This window comes from Microplitis mediator, chromosome 5, assembly GCF_029852145.1.
Source record: "Microplitis mediator isolate UGA2020A chromosome 5, iyMicMedi2.1, whole genome shotgun sequence".
NCBI lineage: Eukaryota > Metazoa > Arthropoda > Insecta > Hymenoptera > Braconidae > Microplitis > Microplitis mediator.
In genome coordinates this window covers 4950698-4968393 of record NC_079973.1, presented here as the reverse complement: position 1 = coordinate 4968393, position 17696 = coordinate 4950698, and the positions used below count along the sequence as shown (strand labels likewise).

The 17696-nt window shown below is 31.5% G+C and overlaps 1 protein-coding gene across 6 annotated transcripts; it reads right to left on the bottom strand.

Annotated features, from left to right (window-relative positions):
• Positions 1–656: 656 nt before the first annotated feature.
• On the bottom strand, positions 657–17582 carry LOC130669097 (uncharacterized). 6 transcript variants are annotated; one of them, XM_057471790.1, is made up of 11 exons: positions 16278–17580; positions 15059–15220; positions 14720–14749; positions 13482–13968; positions 10758–13352; positions 8269–8860; positions 7022–7274; positions 6405–6857; positions 5724–5996; positions 3751–3951; positions 668–3419 (listed from the first exon to the last, which is right to left on the bottom strand). In XM_057471790.1, the coding sequence occupies exons 1-11, from the start codon at positions 16501–16503 to the stop codon at positions 2128–2130; spliced, it is 6564 nt and encodes a 2187-aa protein (XP_057327773.1). In that variant the 5' UTR covers positions 16504–17580; the 3' UTR covers positions 668–2127. The 6 variants fall into 6 exon arrangements, with proteins under 6 accessions (XP_057327776.1, XP_057327778.1, XP_057327773.1 ...); XM_057471794.1 differs by having other exon boundaries at positions 3279–3419; positions 3738–3951; positions 16278–17577; XM_057471793.1 differs by lacking the exon at positions 5724–5996 and having other exon boundaries at positions 657–3419; positions 16278–17582.
• Positions 17583–17696: the final 114 nt, after the last annotated feature.

Sequence of the window (17696 nt, the reverse complement as noted above, 5' to 3'; positions counted from 1 at the left end):
ACGTCATGGTAAATTCATACTGAAGTCTTATTTGCGAAGTCAGAAAAATGAACTCTTTTTAAAGACGTCTTATTGAGTTCTTTAGGTGGCTCATTCGACATCTTGAGAACTTCTTAACCCGTCAGCACTCCTGTGATTTTCAGTGTCTCGCTTGCGCGACAGCGACATTCTATAAGTTGAATAGTGTCCTGTGAGTAAAATGCTCATAACGGGAGTGCTGACGGGTTAAGATGTTGATGAGACGTCCAAATCATAAATAGGAACTCATCAAGACGTCATTTTGCTATCTGAGAGAACTTGTCACCGTCTAAGGAAATACTTACATCGAAAATACATAGAAAATCTGTAGAGAACCAGAATATATCACTTTTGATCTTTTAACTTCGATAAAACTAATGAATCATCGAAGAAAAAAAGACATTTCCCTAAAATTCTTCAGATCTATCAATCCAATGGATTATTTAGATTTACCGGTCTTACTAATATTTACTAAATACTTAAATAAATAAATGCCAGTGGAGGTACAAAAAAAAAACAAGAAATTTTCTTTAGTAAGTATCTTTTAATTTTTTAAAATGCTCTTTAAATAATTAAAACGTAATCAATATTTAATTTATTATAACATTACAACAGTGATTATATAAGTGTAACATAATTTGATTATATAAAAACAATATACTTTAAAATATAAACAATTTCTAAAAGATCTCTACATATTTAAACAAATTAATAAATATAATAATTATTTTCTTCTATTAATATTTTTATATAACAATCGATAAATTATTTTAAACTTATTTCGTGTAAATGCCGCATTAAACAATTTTTTAAAAATTGTTAGTTTGTATTTCATAGATTTTAAGTAATAAGTAATAAGTAATAATGTAACAAATATTAAACAAAGTACCAACAAAAATACGAGAGCACCTCACACTTAAGGGATTCAATATTTTTTAAATGTGAATTTATATTTTAATTTTGGCACAGGCATTTTTGAAATTCATTTAGTTTGAGATTTAGCGATTAGTATATTAAATAGCAACATAATGATATTATTTAATTTATGTTTATATCCAATTATATTCATAATGGATCTTTTTTATAATTAATCTGTTTAATAATAACTTTATTTCCTGCGTCAAATGCGTTTATTAATGAGCAATTAAATTTTATAAATATTTTACTATCATTTTTTTCAATAATAATTTATAATTTATATTAATTTTTTTTTAATTAATCGTTAACTTATTTTAAATTCAACAATAAAAGTATGTACGTTAAGAGGAGGAAAACGTCTGAGATACAAAAAAAAGACCATATTTTTGTGAATTTTTTTTCAGAGTACCTTCTTTATTAAAATTTTTAAAATTCGTGACATTATTAAGCAACATTCCAAGAATATTCTGCTAAATTTTCATAAAAAAATATTGGAAAATAAGCCAGTGGTAGTGGGGAGAGACGAGTCACTTAAAAAAAAAGTCCATGCCGTAGGCAGGATAACTCATGACTTCCTCATCTGAAATAAAAAAACCAAAAAGATTTCTTTAGTACATAAGCTTATCTTGGATTTGAACGAAGGAATAAACAAAATATTCATTTTTGAATTTTTGGTAAAGGTGTAATAAAAAAACTCTGATTTTTACCAGAAATTGCTCCTTTTGTTTGATTAAAAAATAAGTAGTTATCGAAAAAAAAAATCTTTCGTTCAAATCCAAGATAAACTTATGTACTAAAGAAATATTTTTGATTTTTTATTTCAGATGAGGCGGTCATGAGTTATCCTGCCTACGGCATGGAGACTTTCTTTTGAGGTGACTCGTCTCTCCCCACTACCACTGGCTTATTTTTCAATATTTTTTTATGAAAATTTAGCAGAATATTCTTGGAATGATGCTTAATGATGTCACAAATTTTAAGAATTTTAATAAAGAACGTACTCTGAAAAAAAAAATCACAAGAATGTGCTCTTTTTTTTTGTATCTCAGACCTTCTTCCCCTTAACGTAATGTTAAAAAATCTGTCAGCAAACTCTCTTTCACTGAGTAGATGCACGTACTGTTAACGTAATAATAATGATATTAATAATAATAATTATAATAATAATAAATAACAAGTACTTAATCAACATTACTCCTGTTCAATGGCACTAATATCAATAGTTTTCACCCGTGACGAGTCAGTCGGCAAAAGCCTTAATCTTTCGGGTTCAGCATCAAGCATAATAATGCACATAAAACTCTTTCCAGAGGCCTGGTCTATCGGATAAATCGTAACAGGTGCAAACTTATCTACGGATCCATCGACATAGGAGCATAACTTTTTATAAACCTGAGGAAAGTGTCTCCTTAAAGATACTCCACGTAATCTTAATTGCCGCTGGATGTTGCCAAAACCGATTTCGCGTATTTTTTTCGGTGTACTTTCTTTCTCTCCCTTATTATTCGATTGTGGTAATGATGTCAATACAAGAGTTTCTGGTGATTCCATTTCACGGGTAATGTTACATGCTGGTGATGATGATAATGATTCTTTTACAACATTTTCTTGACGTTGTTGCTGATGCTGCTGTTGCTGCTGGTGTTGCTGCTGCTGCTGCTGCTGCTGCTGATGATGACGATGTTGCTGTTGCTGTTGCTGCTGCTGATGATGATGATGATGGTGGTGATGGTGATGATGATGTGGTTTAGCATCCAAACGTATTTTACCACAACGTGAAATTAATTGACGTTCCCATCTGACACCACCGACATCAGTTGACGGAACTTCATTAACAACACAAACCGCAACATAAAGTACCAATCTAGTTTCAGGATTATAAGATTTACAAAGCCGCATAACTTCAGCATAAAGTTCGGTGCCCATTTCACTGAGCAAAAGATCTGAAGAACGCACATAAGTGGGCTCTCCTAAATCTTTAAAACCATTGGCTATAAATTTATCCGCCAACTCGGGACTTTTGAAAAAAAATTTAACTGCACCACGACCATGGGCTGTGTACCCATGTCTTGCCAACAGAGAAATGTGTTTAAGCGTAGCTAAATCATCTTTAGCACTTGATAATACTTGCCGACAAATAGCACCTACACGTGAGTGTAAACACGTTTTACGATGACGTTGCCAGTGTGCACGTCTACATTCTCTCGAACAGTATAAATACATACAATAATGACAACTCTTGTATACTCTACGTGCCTCAACCAGTGTCGTTGTATTATTACACTTATTATGACGGCATTTAACCAGGTATTTATCAACAGTCGCAGTATTATCAAATGAAACACGACGATTACGTGATGATGATAAATTACGATGAGATAATGGCACAATATCACTGCCCTCACTCTTACGGCGATCTCTATTACGTTCGTTATTTATAATCGGCTTCTCCGTAGACTCTGTTGCATCCTGTTTAGCGGACTCTGTGAATAAATATATGTCACTTTAATTTTAATTATTTATTTAACGGCTACTACTTATTACAACCCAATAAATAAGTAAATAATAAAAATATAAATATAACAATGACAGTACTAAGTAAATAATAATAATAATAAAAATCGATAAATGGATTTTAGCTTACAGCCTATTTACCAAAACTCACAATAACTAGATTGACCTAAAGGCAATTGTGTGATAGCAACAACGTACGTACTATGGCAATAAATTTAATTATTTCGTAGTACTTTATTTTTATTTTTTTTTTCACTGTTGAAAATCATAACTTAAACGAAACTTACATAGTCCTCCTACCTTGGAGGTCTTGACGTAAATCACTGCAACTTTTTCCGGGTTTCCCTCCAGGACTCGGCGTCCGAGATGAGGCTGATGGCAAACCCAGCAAGGAATCGAGTACGTCCTCGAGGGTCGTCGATCCAGGACTCGGTTTGTTTCGGAAAAATGCCGCGGTCATTGCTGCGGTCTTTGCTTCTTTCATGTCTTCGTCCATCGATTCTGACACAAGGAATTTTATAATTAATAATTAATTCAAATAAATACGGATTTATTTTGATATAAAAAATTCACGTGCGACAAAAAAGGCAACACAAATATAATAACGAGATGAAATGAAAACTAGTAATGAATAATTACTTACCGTGTGAAGGTGGACTGTAAAAAAATTTGAGGAGTTAATCCGGAGTGAATGCGGACCGGATGACTGTTTATTTATTTAATCCATTTGGAGTTAAATTCAGTATGAATTGGAGTTTATTTCAAAATTCAAACTCCGAATCAGAGTGAATGCGGATTTAAATAAAATCCAGATCATTCCGAGTTGGAGTTTAATTCAAAAATGAAACTCCGAGTTCAAGTTTAATTCAAAAATGTAACTTCAAGTTCGAGTTTATTTCAAAATTCAAACTCCGAATCGGAGTAAATGCGGATTTTAAAAAATTCCAAATTACTCCGAATTGAAGTTGATTTCAAAATTCAAACTCCGAATCGGAGTGAGTGAGGATTCAAAAAAATCCTAAATCACTCCGAATTAAAGTTTAATTCAAAATTCAAACTCCGTATCGGAGTGAATACGAATTTTAAAAAATTCCAGATCACTCCGAATTAGAGTTGATTTCAAAATTCAAACTCAGAATCAGAGTGAATGCGGATTTAAATAAAATCCAGATCACTTCGATATCACTCTGCTGAAAAAGAAACTCCGAATTTACTCCATATGCGGAGTGATTTTTTCTAAAACTCCAGAACTCCGAGTGAATTCAGATTTAAATAAAATCCGTAATCCCTCCGAATTCTCTCCCGATTTTTTACAGTGATAAGTTTAATTAACTTAAAAATATAAAATAAATGGGACATAGTAATAAATAAATATATAATAATAATAAATTTAAAATAATAAACGCTAAGATATGAACGATAATTTATTCTAAATAAGGATGTGCACTACATAAAATATCAATAATTACGAAACATACAATTAAAATATATCATTAACATAAACATATAATAATATATTGCTTTGCGTTTGAGAATGATAATAATAATAATTAAATAGAACAAGCATTTTTCAATAGATAAATAATATAAACTAAAAAAAATAGCAAACAATTCATGATAAATTTATATTGGCATACGTATTTAAAGAATATATATTATTATAATTACTGAAGACATTTTGCGTATTAATTCCTTATAAATTTTGAGATTGTTAAATAATTTAAAGTTGAGTAATAAATATATGGACAGTGGATACAAAAAAACTTTACTTGTCTAACGTAACATCAAATGCTAACAAATATTATTTAGATAAAAAAGTCATCGAGAGCCGTTAGTTGAGTGAAAAAATATCAAGAGATATATATATATTTAACAATTATTCATTTTTTAAAATTTAAAGTACTATAATTATGTTAAATTGCTCGTTAATTGTAAATGTTATTTGAAAAATATTTTATAAATATATATTTGTCATATTATTTAAAAAATTAACAAAATTTTACTATATGTACAAACTCATTTGCTCAATAATAATAATAGTGATGACGTAAAAAGTCATCCGTAACTTTATTTGACAGCACCATTTATTTAAATCTCAGTACTTTTAGTAAAAATGAAAAAATAAAATTGAATGATAAAAAATGAAAAAATAAAATTCTACTGCTACTGATAATATTTATAAGAACATTGATAATAATAATAGTAGTAAGAATAAGAAGAACAATAATAATAACGATGAACAAATCGGATATCCTAGGCGAGCAGTAACTCACCACGATGATGACTGTATCGTTGTTGCGACGTATCCCGATGATAACTTGAGGAGGGAGACGGGCAGTTACTCGCGTCACTTGCCGCCAAATCCAGATAAAGTCCTGAATTAGTGGTTGATTCTACACAGCTGCACGATTTTGTTGTTCCCGTGGCATCACATCCCGTACAACTACACTCTTTGTCTGCTGTCAAACTCACCGGCGTTTCCGGTGAGTCTACTGGTCGTGTTCCGACAAACGAGCTCTCCATCCAGCACATTTTAATGCCTTCACCTTTTATTAATTAACATAATTCATTAATTATCCCGCTAATTGTCATTGTCAAGAGATTTAATTCATTAGAAATATCAAATAAATAAATACAATTGTTAATAAAGGAGTGGAAATAGTAGTAAAAGTAGTAGTAGTAGTAGTAGATGCTGCAGTATAGAAGAAGGAAAGATGAAGGTAAAGAGAATATTAAATAATAGTATAACAAAAAAAACATAAAACAATTACCTGTAGTGTGGAGTAAAAATGGTGATGGTTGAGATTGTGGTGGGATGATGATAAATTTAAAAAAAAATTTTTTTCTTTGTTTGATTTTTTTTTTTTTTTTTTTTTAAATAGATAAATAAAATAAATAATTGTTTGTTTGCATTGTTTTGTCGCAGAGGAGTTGTCGCATTTAATTATGCTCACCTCTGGGACTGGCGAATCTCTCCTCGTAATTTCGATGATGATAATTAATATCACTTCTGTCATCGTTGTTATCGTCGTTAAATCGAGGAGAAAGCCGTCCACCTTTAGTTCCTTCCTGACCACTTTGTACATAGTGAACTATAGCTGAGGTTACTTCTTTTATCGAGTTCCTTACATCCAGCTGTTGGTTATTTCGTTGTTGCTGTTGCTGTTGGTGGCTGTGGTGCTCTTGTTGCTGGTGCTTTGATTCCATCTGAGGAAGGATGCCCTGAGCAAGTCGTTCGGCAGGCGTTCGTGGGTTCGTTAGACGTTCTTGGGACCGCCATCCGAGGTAAGGTTGCCGATAATTGAATGACGAGCCTATTGAGCTGGCCGGTGAGCTACCAGCGCTGTTTAGTAAACTCGTGCTCCATCGAGAGAACACCGGCTGCGGCGTTGGACTCGAAAGCAGTCCTACAAGTAATTGATTGATTATTAAAAGAGGAGACCGGGAGGTTCGAGACTGAGTTAAGGAAAGAAAAGATAATTTAATTTCGTTAATGGACTGTGATTTAATCAGTTTTAAAATGATTAACTGGTTGCGATTGCAGAGTAATAGAAGTAGTCAGTGCGCATACCTCTGCTGGGTTGCCGGAGATTGGAAGACGACGAAAGGGAAGATAACGATGTGGTTTTAGAACCAAGTGACCGCCATCCGCTGTGTTGAGATGCATCTGAATGTCGTTTTAACCGAAATCCATCCCGAGCTGCTGGTGAATTTTTGTACCAATCGGGGACATTTAATCGTTGCAATGATCTCTGCACCCTTAGCTCGTGTTCACTAGGTACCCGTTCAGCTGCCATTCCTTTCTGGAGTTCATTTTCTGGTGGCTGAAAATTAATACTTATTAATTAATAAAATTAAAATAAATCGATCATGAAAACTGATCGTCTATTTTTTTGACATATTTATAAAAAGAGTGATTGCGATGCTAACGTCACAGTATTGGTCTTTACATAAATTTATTATTACGCTTTTGAAATGTAATAATTTTTCATAGGCCTGAAACAACCGGAAAGTTGAAGAGAAAAGTTTAATTGAAAATAAAAAATTAATAAATAAGTCAATAGTTTGTTGTTGATATGAATGAGCAAGGTCGGCATGAAACTAGGCCTTGCCCGTGCTATCGATCTCGTGATGCATCAAACTCTAGATGTGGAGTAGTCGATAGCCGATGCGCAATGGACTCGCTTGCAGTAAATAGTTCTATGTCACATATGTATGTAATTGTAAACTTGATCTTCGTTAAAAATTTATCAGGAATTAAAAATTCAAAATAAAATCAATAAAAAAAAAACGTCATGAATTAATGAGAGATAAAAAATTAAAAATGATACTAAATGACTTGTAATTTAGTAGTTTCTCTTTTTACCCAAATTGACAGTTACGTGACATTTTAATACGAGGTCAAAGTGTCGCGCCGTTATTGCTGGCTCTTAAGATCACAACTGATAATAATGATAACAATGATCATAATAATAATGATAATGATGACGATGATAATGAATACACTGACGGAAGTAATATATCCGGCGGAAGCTATTGACGTGTTGTGCATTAGTATTAAATGATACTGATAAATTTTTACCGGTTCAATTTATTTGGGATAACCTTTGCTCCCTATCGATGATTCAGTGGTTAAAAAAATATTTTAAGACACGTATTGCTGTCAGTTGTCGAGCGTAATAAATAAGACACTCATTTAATTGTTATCGCAAAGTATATAATAAATTCTGCCTTGATACTCTGATAATTGATAATGGAACATCTGTATTGCGATGTCTGATTGTGAGATAAAAAAAAAATAAATAATATAAGACTCACCTTGATGAAGTCTAAATTCTCCTTATCAAGGAGGAACTCCATGGATTTGTGAGGACGATTATTGTTGATGTGTTCACCAGTGACGTCGTAGTCAGGATGGTCACTCGTGTTTCCGTCGCAACTGAATCCTGCTGGCGACTGAGGTACGCGCAACAGTACGTTCTCGCGGCCTTGACGCGACGTATGAGTTGTAAGGTTGAGTAGACTGCGAGTCTTTTTGTCAGTCGTGGAAGCACCGTCGTTGATAATACTGCTATTATTTATATCACCGACGTCTTTGATATCTGCGTCGAGGTCCGTCTCGAGCAATCCGCCTGGATGGTCTTTCATTTGGCTGGCTGACTGGTGGTGCTGATGATTGTTTAAATTGTGGTGCTGATGATGATGAGGTTGCTGCTGCTGCTGCTGCATTGCACGAGCTTTCGCCATTTTGATAATAGCCGGGTTTCCTAAATCTGTTATCGCGCGCCGGCGCGTACTCGCTGGCTCTGGAGACGACGTACTTCGTATCGTTGTTGATGCACACGCGCGAAGATTCTGGAGCGGCGGCAAAGGTGGTTTGCTCATACACACTGGCGGCCTTCCATTTGTGCTGTAAAATTTATTTTAAAATATTATTAGTTCTAGTTCACCAACATTCATCTAACACCGCTTCTATATACAATATTTATTTTTATTAGATAGATTTTATAGCTATTTCTATAAATATTCCTTTTAATAAATATTATGTGCTATGTAAATAAATGTATCAGCAAATATGTTATGATACTGAAATTAGATGACGTCTAATAATTTTTTGATTTTTTTAAAAACAATAAATTTAAGAAAAAAAATATTTAAAAAATTGTACATGTAATTTTTAAAATTTTCTACATGTGCATATTTTTTTTTCTTAATTAAATTGCTGAAGAAAAAATTTGAAAATTATTGTCTGCTATCTTCAGAATCATAATTAGCTGACGTCTAATAATTTTCGAATTTTTTTAAAAGCGTCAAATTAAAAAAAAAAATATTTCGAAAAAATGCATATGTAGTTTTTTAAATTTTCTACATGTGCATATTTTTATTTTATTTTTTTTTTTAAATTAAATCGTTAAAAAGAAAAATTCTGAAATTATTATCTGCTATCTTCAGAATCATAATCAGCTGACGTCTAATAATTTTCGAATTTTTTTAAAAGCGTCAAATTAAAAAAAAAAAATATTTCGAAAAAATGCACATGTAGTTTTTTAAACTTTCTACATGTGCATATTTTTTTTTTAAATTGAATCGTTAAAAAGAAAAATTCTGAAATTATTATCTGCTATCTTCAGAATCATAATCAGCTGACGTCCAATAATTTTCGAGTTTTTTTAAAAGCGTCGAATTAAAAAAAAAAAATATTTCGAAAAATTGCACATGTAATTTTTTAAATTTTCTACATGTGCATATTTTTATCTTATTTTTTTTTTTTAATTAAATTGTTGAAAAAAAAATTCGAAAATTATTGTCTACTATCTTCCGGATCATAATTAGCTGACGTCTAATAATTTTCGAATTTTTTTAAAAGCGTCAAATTTAAAAAAAAAAATATTTCGGAAAAATGCACATGTAATTTTTCAAATTTTCTACATGTGCATATTTTTCTTTTTTTCTTTTTTGTAAATTAAATTGTCAATTGTCTGCTAACATCAGAATCATAAAATTTTATAAATTCAATGCATTCTAATTTTCAAGTATAAAAAAAATTTTTTTCCATTTTATTTAAAAACTGCCGCTAATCTGATCATAAATTAATATAATGTCATTATCTTAATTACATTAGTTATTTTGGTGTCACTAAATATATAACGACTTGGAATGTTTATCCAATCATAAACGAGGTTTCGAGGTTTATGTCATGTTTATTTATTCTCTATACGCGCATACTTTTTGTTATTTAATTCCTAATAAAAAAAACTCATTAGATATTTCTAATGATGACATAATTTTTAAAAACTTACAAAGCCATTTTTTTTTTCATTATTAAAAATAAATATGTACAACTGTGATTTAATGTGGCATTAGATAAGATAGTACTTGAATTACCATTTGGTACGTAAGTTCGCAACCTGTTTACTCATTATTATTCGAGGATAAGTAAAATAAAAAATTTTTAAGAAGATAAAATGATTGTAGTGTAGGCGGGGGAAATTACGTCAACATTATAAATATGTGTTAATCCCCCTACTGAGTACTTAACGCAGATCACCATTACGAAAGCATCAATTGCATGATCTTTCTCATACAGACACAGTCCATACCCGAGTGGTGAAAGAGCGAGAACGAGAGAGAGATAAAGAGAGGAAGAGACGCGATGCAAAGAAACGTTTAATCACTTTTAATAAATGCCGTTTAATAGAGTTTAATATACTCGGTACAATAAATTAAGTTGTTCGTAATGAATAGAAAAAATAATAAATATTAATAGTAATAAGTAAACATAAATAGATAACAATGGTCATGCTCACCCAATAGACGATGCGTCTAGTTGAGGATTATCAGCGACGCCAGTGTTTTTTAAAATTTCGAGTTGTTGCTGGTGGTGTCTCTTTTCATGATTATTTTTCTCTTCCTCTGGTGCATGTAACGGTATTATAATATAATTGTGTTCAGCGACTCTTTTGCCCACATTTGCCGATTGCGTACCACATGACCGCGTATCTGTTATTACTTTATTTTTTTTATTGCCATCCAACCGTGGACTTTTAGAACGCCCACTGAAACGGAATTTTGAAAAACGTTGCAAGAAACCACCGAGTCGACTCTTTTTATTTTTATCATCTTCACTTATCGTAGCGTCACTTGCTGGCGGTACTGTCACCATAGCTCTTGGTTGTCTTGATGTTGCTGTTGCTGATGCTGGTGTTGTTGTTGTCGCGGGAGTCGAAGAATCTGTACGCACGTTCTCCAAGCTCTTCGTCAACATAACTAACATCGGTTTGCTCCACGGCTGGTTATCGCTCCCTTCATAAATAACTTCCTCCTTTTTTCCCTCACTCTCCGTCCCACACTCGTCGAGGTCGCGCCCAACTATTGAATTACCAGATCGTGTATTCGACGCTGAAGCTAAACCATGATTACACACTACAGATGTGGAATTAACGACGTTCTGTTGAGTAGGCTTGGGTTCGCCAATCCATTGCTGCTTATGTTTGTCCTGCTCCTGCTCCTGCTTCTCCTGTTGGTTACTTTCTCCCACCTCAAGCTTAGTTTTCTTTACAATGCTTTCTTCTACCAATACCATAGGCAATTTCTCTTCTTCCTCAATCGCTCGGTCTCGCCGCTGGGGGTTTTGCCGATTATCCTCTGCAAATATCCCACCGCACATACCTGCTCCATTCACTTTCAAGTTACTATTGTCAACTAACAGCGCCATCTCATTACTGATACAAAACTCATTCAATTCTAGATCCTCACTATTATTTTTAACTTCAATATCACCCATTATTTTTTCATTATCATCATCATTATTACTATTATTTTTATTATAATTACAACTATTAATATCAACTTCTTCTTTTTCTTCTTCTTCATTTTTATCATAAATTTTTTTATCATTTTCAACAGCCAATAAATATTCAAATTCTCTAATAACAGGCTCATTTGCGATGACTTTAGTTTCTAAATAAGAAAAATCTACTTCATCTTCTACAATAGGTCCCACATCATCAGGAATACAATTACCAGTTTCTCCATAAATTGAAAAACAAACAGAGTTTTTTTTTATCTGACTTAATAAATTATCCGATTGGTTCCTGTCACCAGCCGACGAATTACCGCCACGATTTTCAAAATAATTACCTTCACTTTTCATTGATCGAATTTTATCATCAGCAAAACCAGATTCGTTTAATTCGTCGCAAGCATCCATTCGTTGAAAGGGCTTAGAGGTCAAATGAAGGGCTTTTATATAATCAGACTGCTGAGCCAATTCGTAGCTAGCATTATTCAAAATTCGTTTACGTGTATTAGGCGATGAATAACCTGATGCTGAAGACGAGGGTGAATTTTTAAATACTTTGTCATCAATTTCCCACTGCTGTGCTAATTCATAACTGGCATTATTTTTGACTCGTCTTGAGCGATCTTTGGTAGAGGGAGTTCTTGGAATGCTATCCATAACTTGCTCCATATTATCTGTGTAATTTGTCATTTCCTCGACTTTACTTCCAAGCTGACGGATCGCTTCATCAACAACTGCATCAATATTATTTTCAATAGTCAGTACATCAAATCCGCGGTCTTGAATTTTAACTGTTTTTTTCTTAACGACATTATTACTTTCGTCAATTACTGGCTTTGAAGTAAATGACGAGGATGACGATGACGAATAATTATCAAGACAATTATTCACTTCATTGTCTTCAGTTTCTATCGCTGGCGCTGGCGCTATCGCTTTATCAGCAGCTATTATGTCACAATTATCGTTATCATTTGAAATGATTTTGTTCAACTGGTAATGTGGCATTTCGGTGGGTTGGTAGTCGGCCATTTCACGATAATTATCCTCAGCATTCATCGAATCATACGTTATTGATAGTGGCTCACTATCAGTATCAACAGAACCAAACAAATTGAGATTCACTGGCACACTATTAACCCGTGTAAAATTTTCCGAGTATTTTAATGATGATAGTCCAGTATTACTTGACGTATCATAAATATCATTACAGTATAAATTACGAGTTAAATAGTCAGTTGACAACCCGTCCAAGTCTGTTGGTAGACTGGGTACACTACGGGATTTGTTGGTGAATCTAAAATTATAATCGGACGACATCGAGTTGCTCCACCCTCGTTGTTCAACGGGCATAATTCTCGACGGTTGGTTGTTGCTGTGATCTATATTTAGCTTAGCATAAGGTGAATCCGAGAAGGAGCCAAGTTGTGAACGAGTAAGATTTAGCAGCACGGCTTCACGAGCGTCGGATTCTAAACCGATTTCACGCAAGTCTATCGTACTTGTCCACTCCATGCTCGCTTGATGACGATAATTATTATCATTATCTAAAGTACTGCGGCAATAATCTTTCTCTTCACTGTATCGCTCTTCCCAAACATCTCTGGAGCATTAAAAAAAAATAATAAATAAAATAAAATATAATTTTTAATTTCGTAAACTAGCCTTGAATCTAAATATAAGTAAATTATAAATAAAACGATACAATACAAATTGTAAATTATCTGAATACCTTTTAAATTTCGGCTGTTTAAAACTATTGACATCAACAAATTGACTATTATCACAAGTATCCAAACTTTCGAAGCTTTTGTACGGACGGATCTTCGAATAAAATTGTACGTTATCGTTGCTCGACTGGAATTTTTTCGACGGATTATAATTTTCGTTCTCTGAATCCTCCAAACTGTCTGGGGACGTGTTATCAAAATATGAATTTGAACAGTTTGAGTACTCGAGAGAGTCGTAGCTGTACCCTGAGGGCGAAACAGCTGCACAAGCTCGTTCGTTATTTTCGAATTGTACGAGTGACGACGAGCATGATGACGTTGAGGATCTTGACAGCGATCGAGGCAACGCCGACCAACGATTGTTGTCTTTTATTAAAGCTGTCGATGATGATTTACACCAGCAATAACACTCGCTCGAGTTATTTTGACAGCGACATTTATCTGGCACCATGGAATTACACTCACTCTCATTGCTATCTAATTGATCCCCTATTTTTAAAAATAAATTGTGTATCAGTATTTACTATATTGTTTAAATTTATGACCTCAAGCATTATCATAACTAAACTACATGATTCTGAAGTTAACAGATAATTAGCAATTTTTGGATTTTGTTTTAAAAAGTCAAATACAAAAAAAAATTAAAAATAAAAATATGCACATGTAGAAAATTAAAAGAACTATAAGTGCATTCAAAGATATTTTTTTTTGTAATTTGTCGTTTTTAAAAAAATCTAAAAATTATAAGACGGATAACTTATGGGTGTGAATGCAGCTGACAATTATAAATTTAAAAAATTTGAAATAAGTGAATTTAATAAAATTAAAAAAATGCGTATTTATAGAATTTGAAAATGAGTATGTGCATTTTTTTATTTTTTTATTTTTAATTGTTTACTTTGTTTATTTGTAATTTTAAATTTGTTTCATGTCTGTTACATTCACACTCATTGTAACTTCAGTATCATGAGTGTGAATGTAGCAGACATCAGACAAATTTAAAATTATAAATAAATAGAGTAAATAATTTTGAAAAAAACATTTATAAAAAATGCACTTATTAATTTTTAAATTTTTTAAACGCGCATTTTTTAAAAATGTAATTTTATTAATTATTTACTCTATTTATTTATAATTTTAAATTTGTCTGATGCCTGCTACATTCACACTCATTCAGTATCATCTAAACTACAGAGTATGGAAATAAATTTTTTATAAACATCTGAGGATGCATATTCACCCTTGACAGAAGATTTCATAAAAGCTTGTCCTTAGGAAATAAAAATAAAAAACATTATTAGTATTTATTTATTTTTTTTTAAATCCATGATCCTGAAGTTAGCAGGCAATTAAAAATTTTCGAATTTTTTTTAAACAAATTAATGATAAAAAAAAAAAAAAAAAAAAAAATGCACATGTAGGAAATTAAAAAATCTATAGGTGCAATTTTTCAAAATATTTTTTTTTTTATAACTTATCGTTTTGAAAAAAATCTAAAAATTATTAGACGGCGGCTAACTTCATAATCATTTGAATTCATAAATTTTTTTCTCTTTTCATATAAAAAATTTATTTTCACCTGAAGTTTTATTACTCGTTATATGAATAACACTTTTAGTTTCAGAATCAGAACAGAGCCAACAACCAGTACCGTCACTTCTATCAGATTCGCTTTGAAGATCTTCCGACGTTTCCTCGAATATCGTCTCCAGGAAATCAATTTGCTGACTCATACAATTTTCTATAATAATAAATAAAAAAAAACCGGTGAAAAAAAATTACTTATAAATTTAATAAATATAAATTTTCACAAAATAACATTATTATTTTCTACGTCCTTACAATGCTGAGAAAGCGACCTAGATCCACGGCACAATTGCTTACACACAATTGCCATGCAAAACTACATAATTTACTCTTCTATATAGAAAGAAAAAAAAAAAAAAAAAACATGTACACACCCAATACCAACACCAACACCAACACCATCACCAATTCCTACGGCTACTAAGCTAATGGTGTAATAATTGAATTTAGAGCGAGTAAATTTTCAGAGCGTGTGTGTTTCAATTAATACATACAGCCAATAAATAAAAATATATATGGGTATAGACTTGCGTGCAAAAATTTTACTGTAAAAAATTAGCAGAGTGAATGCGGAGTAAATTCTAAAAGAAGTTTATTTTAATATCAAAACTCCAAATCAGAGTGAATGCGGATTTAAATAAACTCCAAATTTATTCCGTATGCAGTGTAATTTTTTTTTTAAACTCCAAAACTCCAAGTGAATTTGAATTTATGATCTTGAAATATGAGTGTGATTGTAGCAGACATCAGTCAAATTTCAAATTATAAATAAATAGAGTAAATAATTAATAAAATTAAATTTTTAAAAAATGCGCATTTAAAAAATTAAAAAATTAATAAATGCATTTAAAAAAAAAATTTTTTTTTTAATTATTTACTCTATTTATTTATAATTTTAAATTTATCTGACATCTGCTACATTTGCACTCGTTCCTGAAGTTAACAGACAACAATTTTCGAATTTGTTTTCAAAAATTAAAAAAACTAAAAATATGCACTCATAGAAAATTAAAAAAACTACAGGTGCATTTTTCCAAATATTTTTTTTTTATAATTTATCTTAAAAAAAAAATCTAAAAATTATTTGACGTTTTCTAACTCCAGTATCTTTCGGATTTAAATAAAATCTAATCACTCCGAGTTCACTCACCATTTTTCGTGTAAAGTAAAAAAAAAACTACAGTTATAAAATAAATAAAAAAATGTAAGACCATTAGACTGTTCCTCATGTGTAGGCCGATTGTACGTCTGCTGATGCTGTATCTGATACCCGTACGCTGGGAGCCAGGGGTTCGGTCCATTAACAAGATCTACATCATTGAGCAATTCATTGTCGCAGTTGTCAATAAATGAATTCTCAGAGAGCTCCTTGTCTTCGCTGTCGACTTTATGATGTACCGGTGTCGTCATTATCATACATGGATTGTTATTACTCATTATAATTTTCAGTCTCAACAGTAACAAATTATTACATTTAAATTACAATTACAACAAACTATTACAGAACTATTTACAATACGTATTGACTCATTAGTAATTTATTCATAAACATTCTCATTACTCAGTACCGTTTCCCATTATTATTACCCGCTAAATATCAAAAATATTTAAAATTAAAAAAAAACTTCAGCTCTAACTTGGAAGCGTATAAACTATTGTCATGTCATGAGTATTTTATTTTTTTTGTTCATTTTAATAATCGGAAATACCTCATTATCTCATACATATGTATATAAATATCTATACATATTAATTCCTTACTCACTCATACATCCATCCATAAAAAAAAATAGTTTTGTATATACACTGTACAGTTACATATCTACTTAACTTAAATATTGTATACTGGATGTCTCAATAAACTGTCATATACATTATGATATTTAGTTAATATACATATACAACAATTATATGTACATGTATGTATAAAAAATATAATTATTGCATAAACTACAAACGCGCAAGCGTAATACCAAACGCGGGTACATGTGCGCGAGTTTTTACAAATTTCAAAAAATCACCACTTAAATATATCATCTAAAATATGTTATTTATATTTTATAAAATATATGTTTACTGTATATAATTTATATGATATTTAGCAGGATTTTGAACCTCACATCTCGATATAATTATATATTATTTATATTATTGTTTAATTTAATTACTGCCTGACACTTGACATCAACTGACATATCGATTATTTATTTTTTATGTTTATCATAATTTATTTTATTTTTATTTATTTATTTAAATTAAATGAACGACAGCACTACAACATGGCGAATCATGCTGTCTTCCCTTCCCATGGAATTGTAACCAATTGACAGCAGTGTCATTATTATTTATGCGCTTTGTTTAAATAAATCACACACTAGTAGGATTTTAATTATGAGTATGGAAGAATTATTTTTATTATTGCAAAATTATTGGAAGCACTTAGTGGTATGTTATGTATTTTAAGTCAAACAATTGTAATAATCAGGTACATTGAGACTATGGGTTCGGAACTGATAGACAAGTCCTGTTAGCTCAGTTATCCCTTCCATTTTATTTCATAAGTCACATGGTTAAAATCCTTATAATTCTCACAGATGACAGCACTGTACAATTACAGAAGACAAAACACT

Excerpts from the sequence above, each read along its gene's own strand:
- LOC130669097 (XM_057471790.1), bottom strand. The coding sequence starts at position 16,503 with ATGAGTAATAACAATCCATGTATGATAATGACGACACCGGTACATCAT. Across the intron at positions 7,275-8,268 it reads AGAATTTAGACTTCATCAAG|CCACCAGAAAATGAACTCCA; the intron begins GTGAGTCTTATA and ends ATTAATTTTCAG. Across the intron at positions 3,952-5,723 it reads ACGATACAGTCATCATCGTG|AATCGATGGACGAAGACATG; the intron begins GTGAGTTACTGC and ends TCCTTGTGTCAG.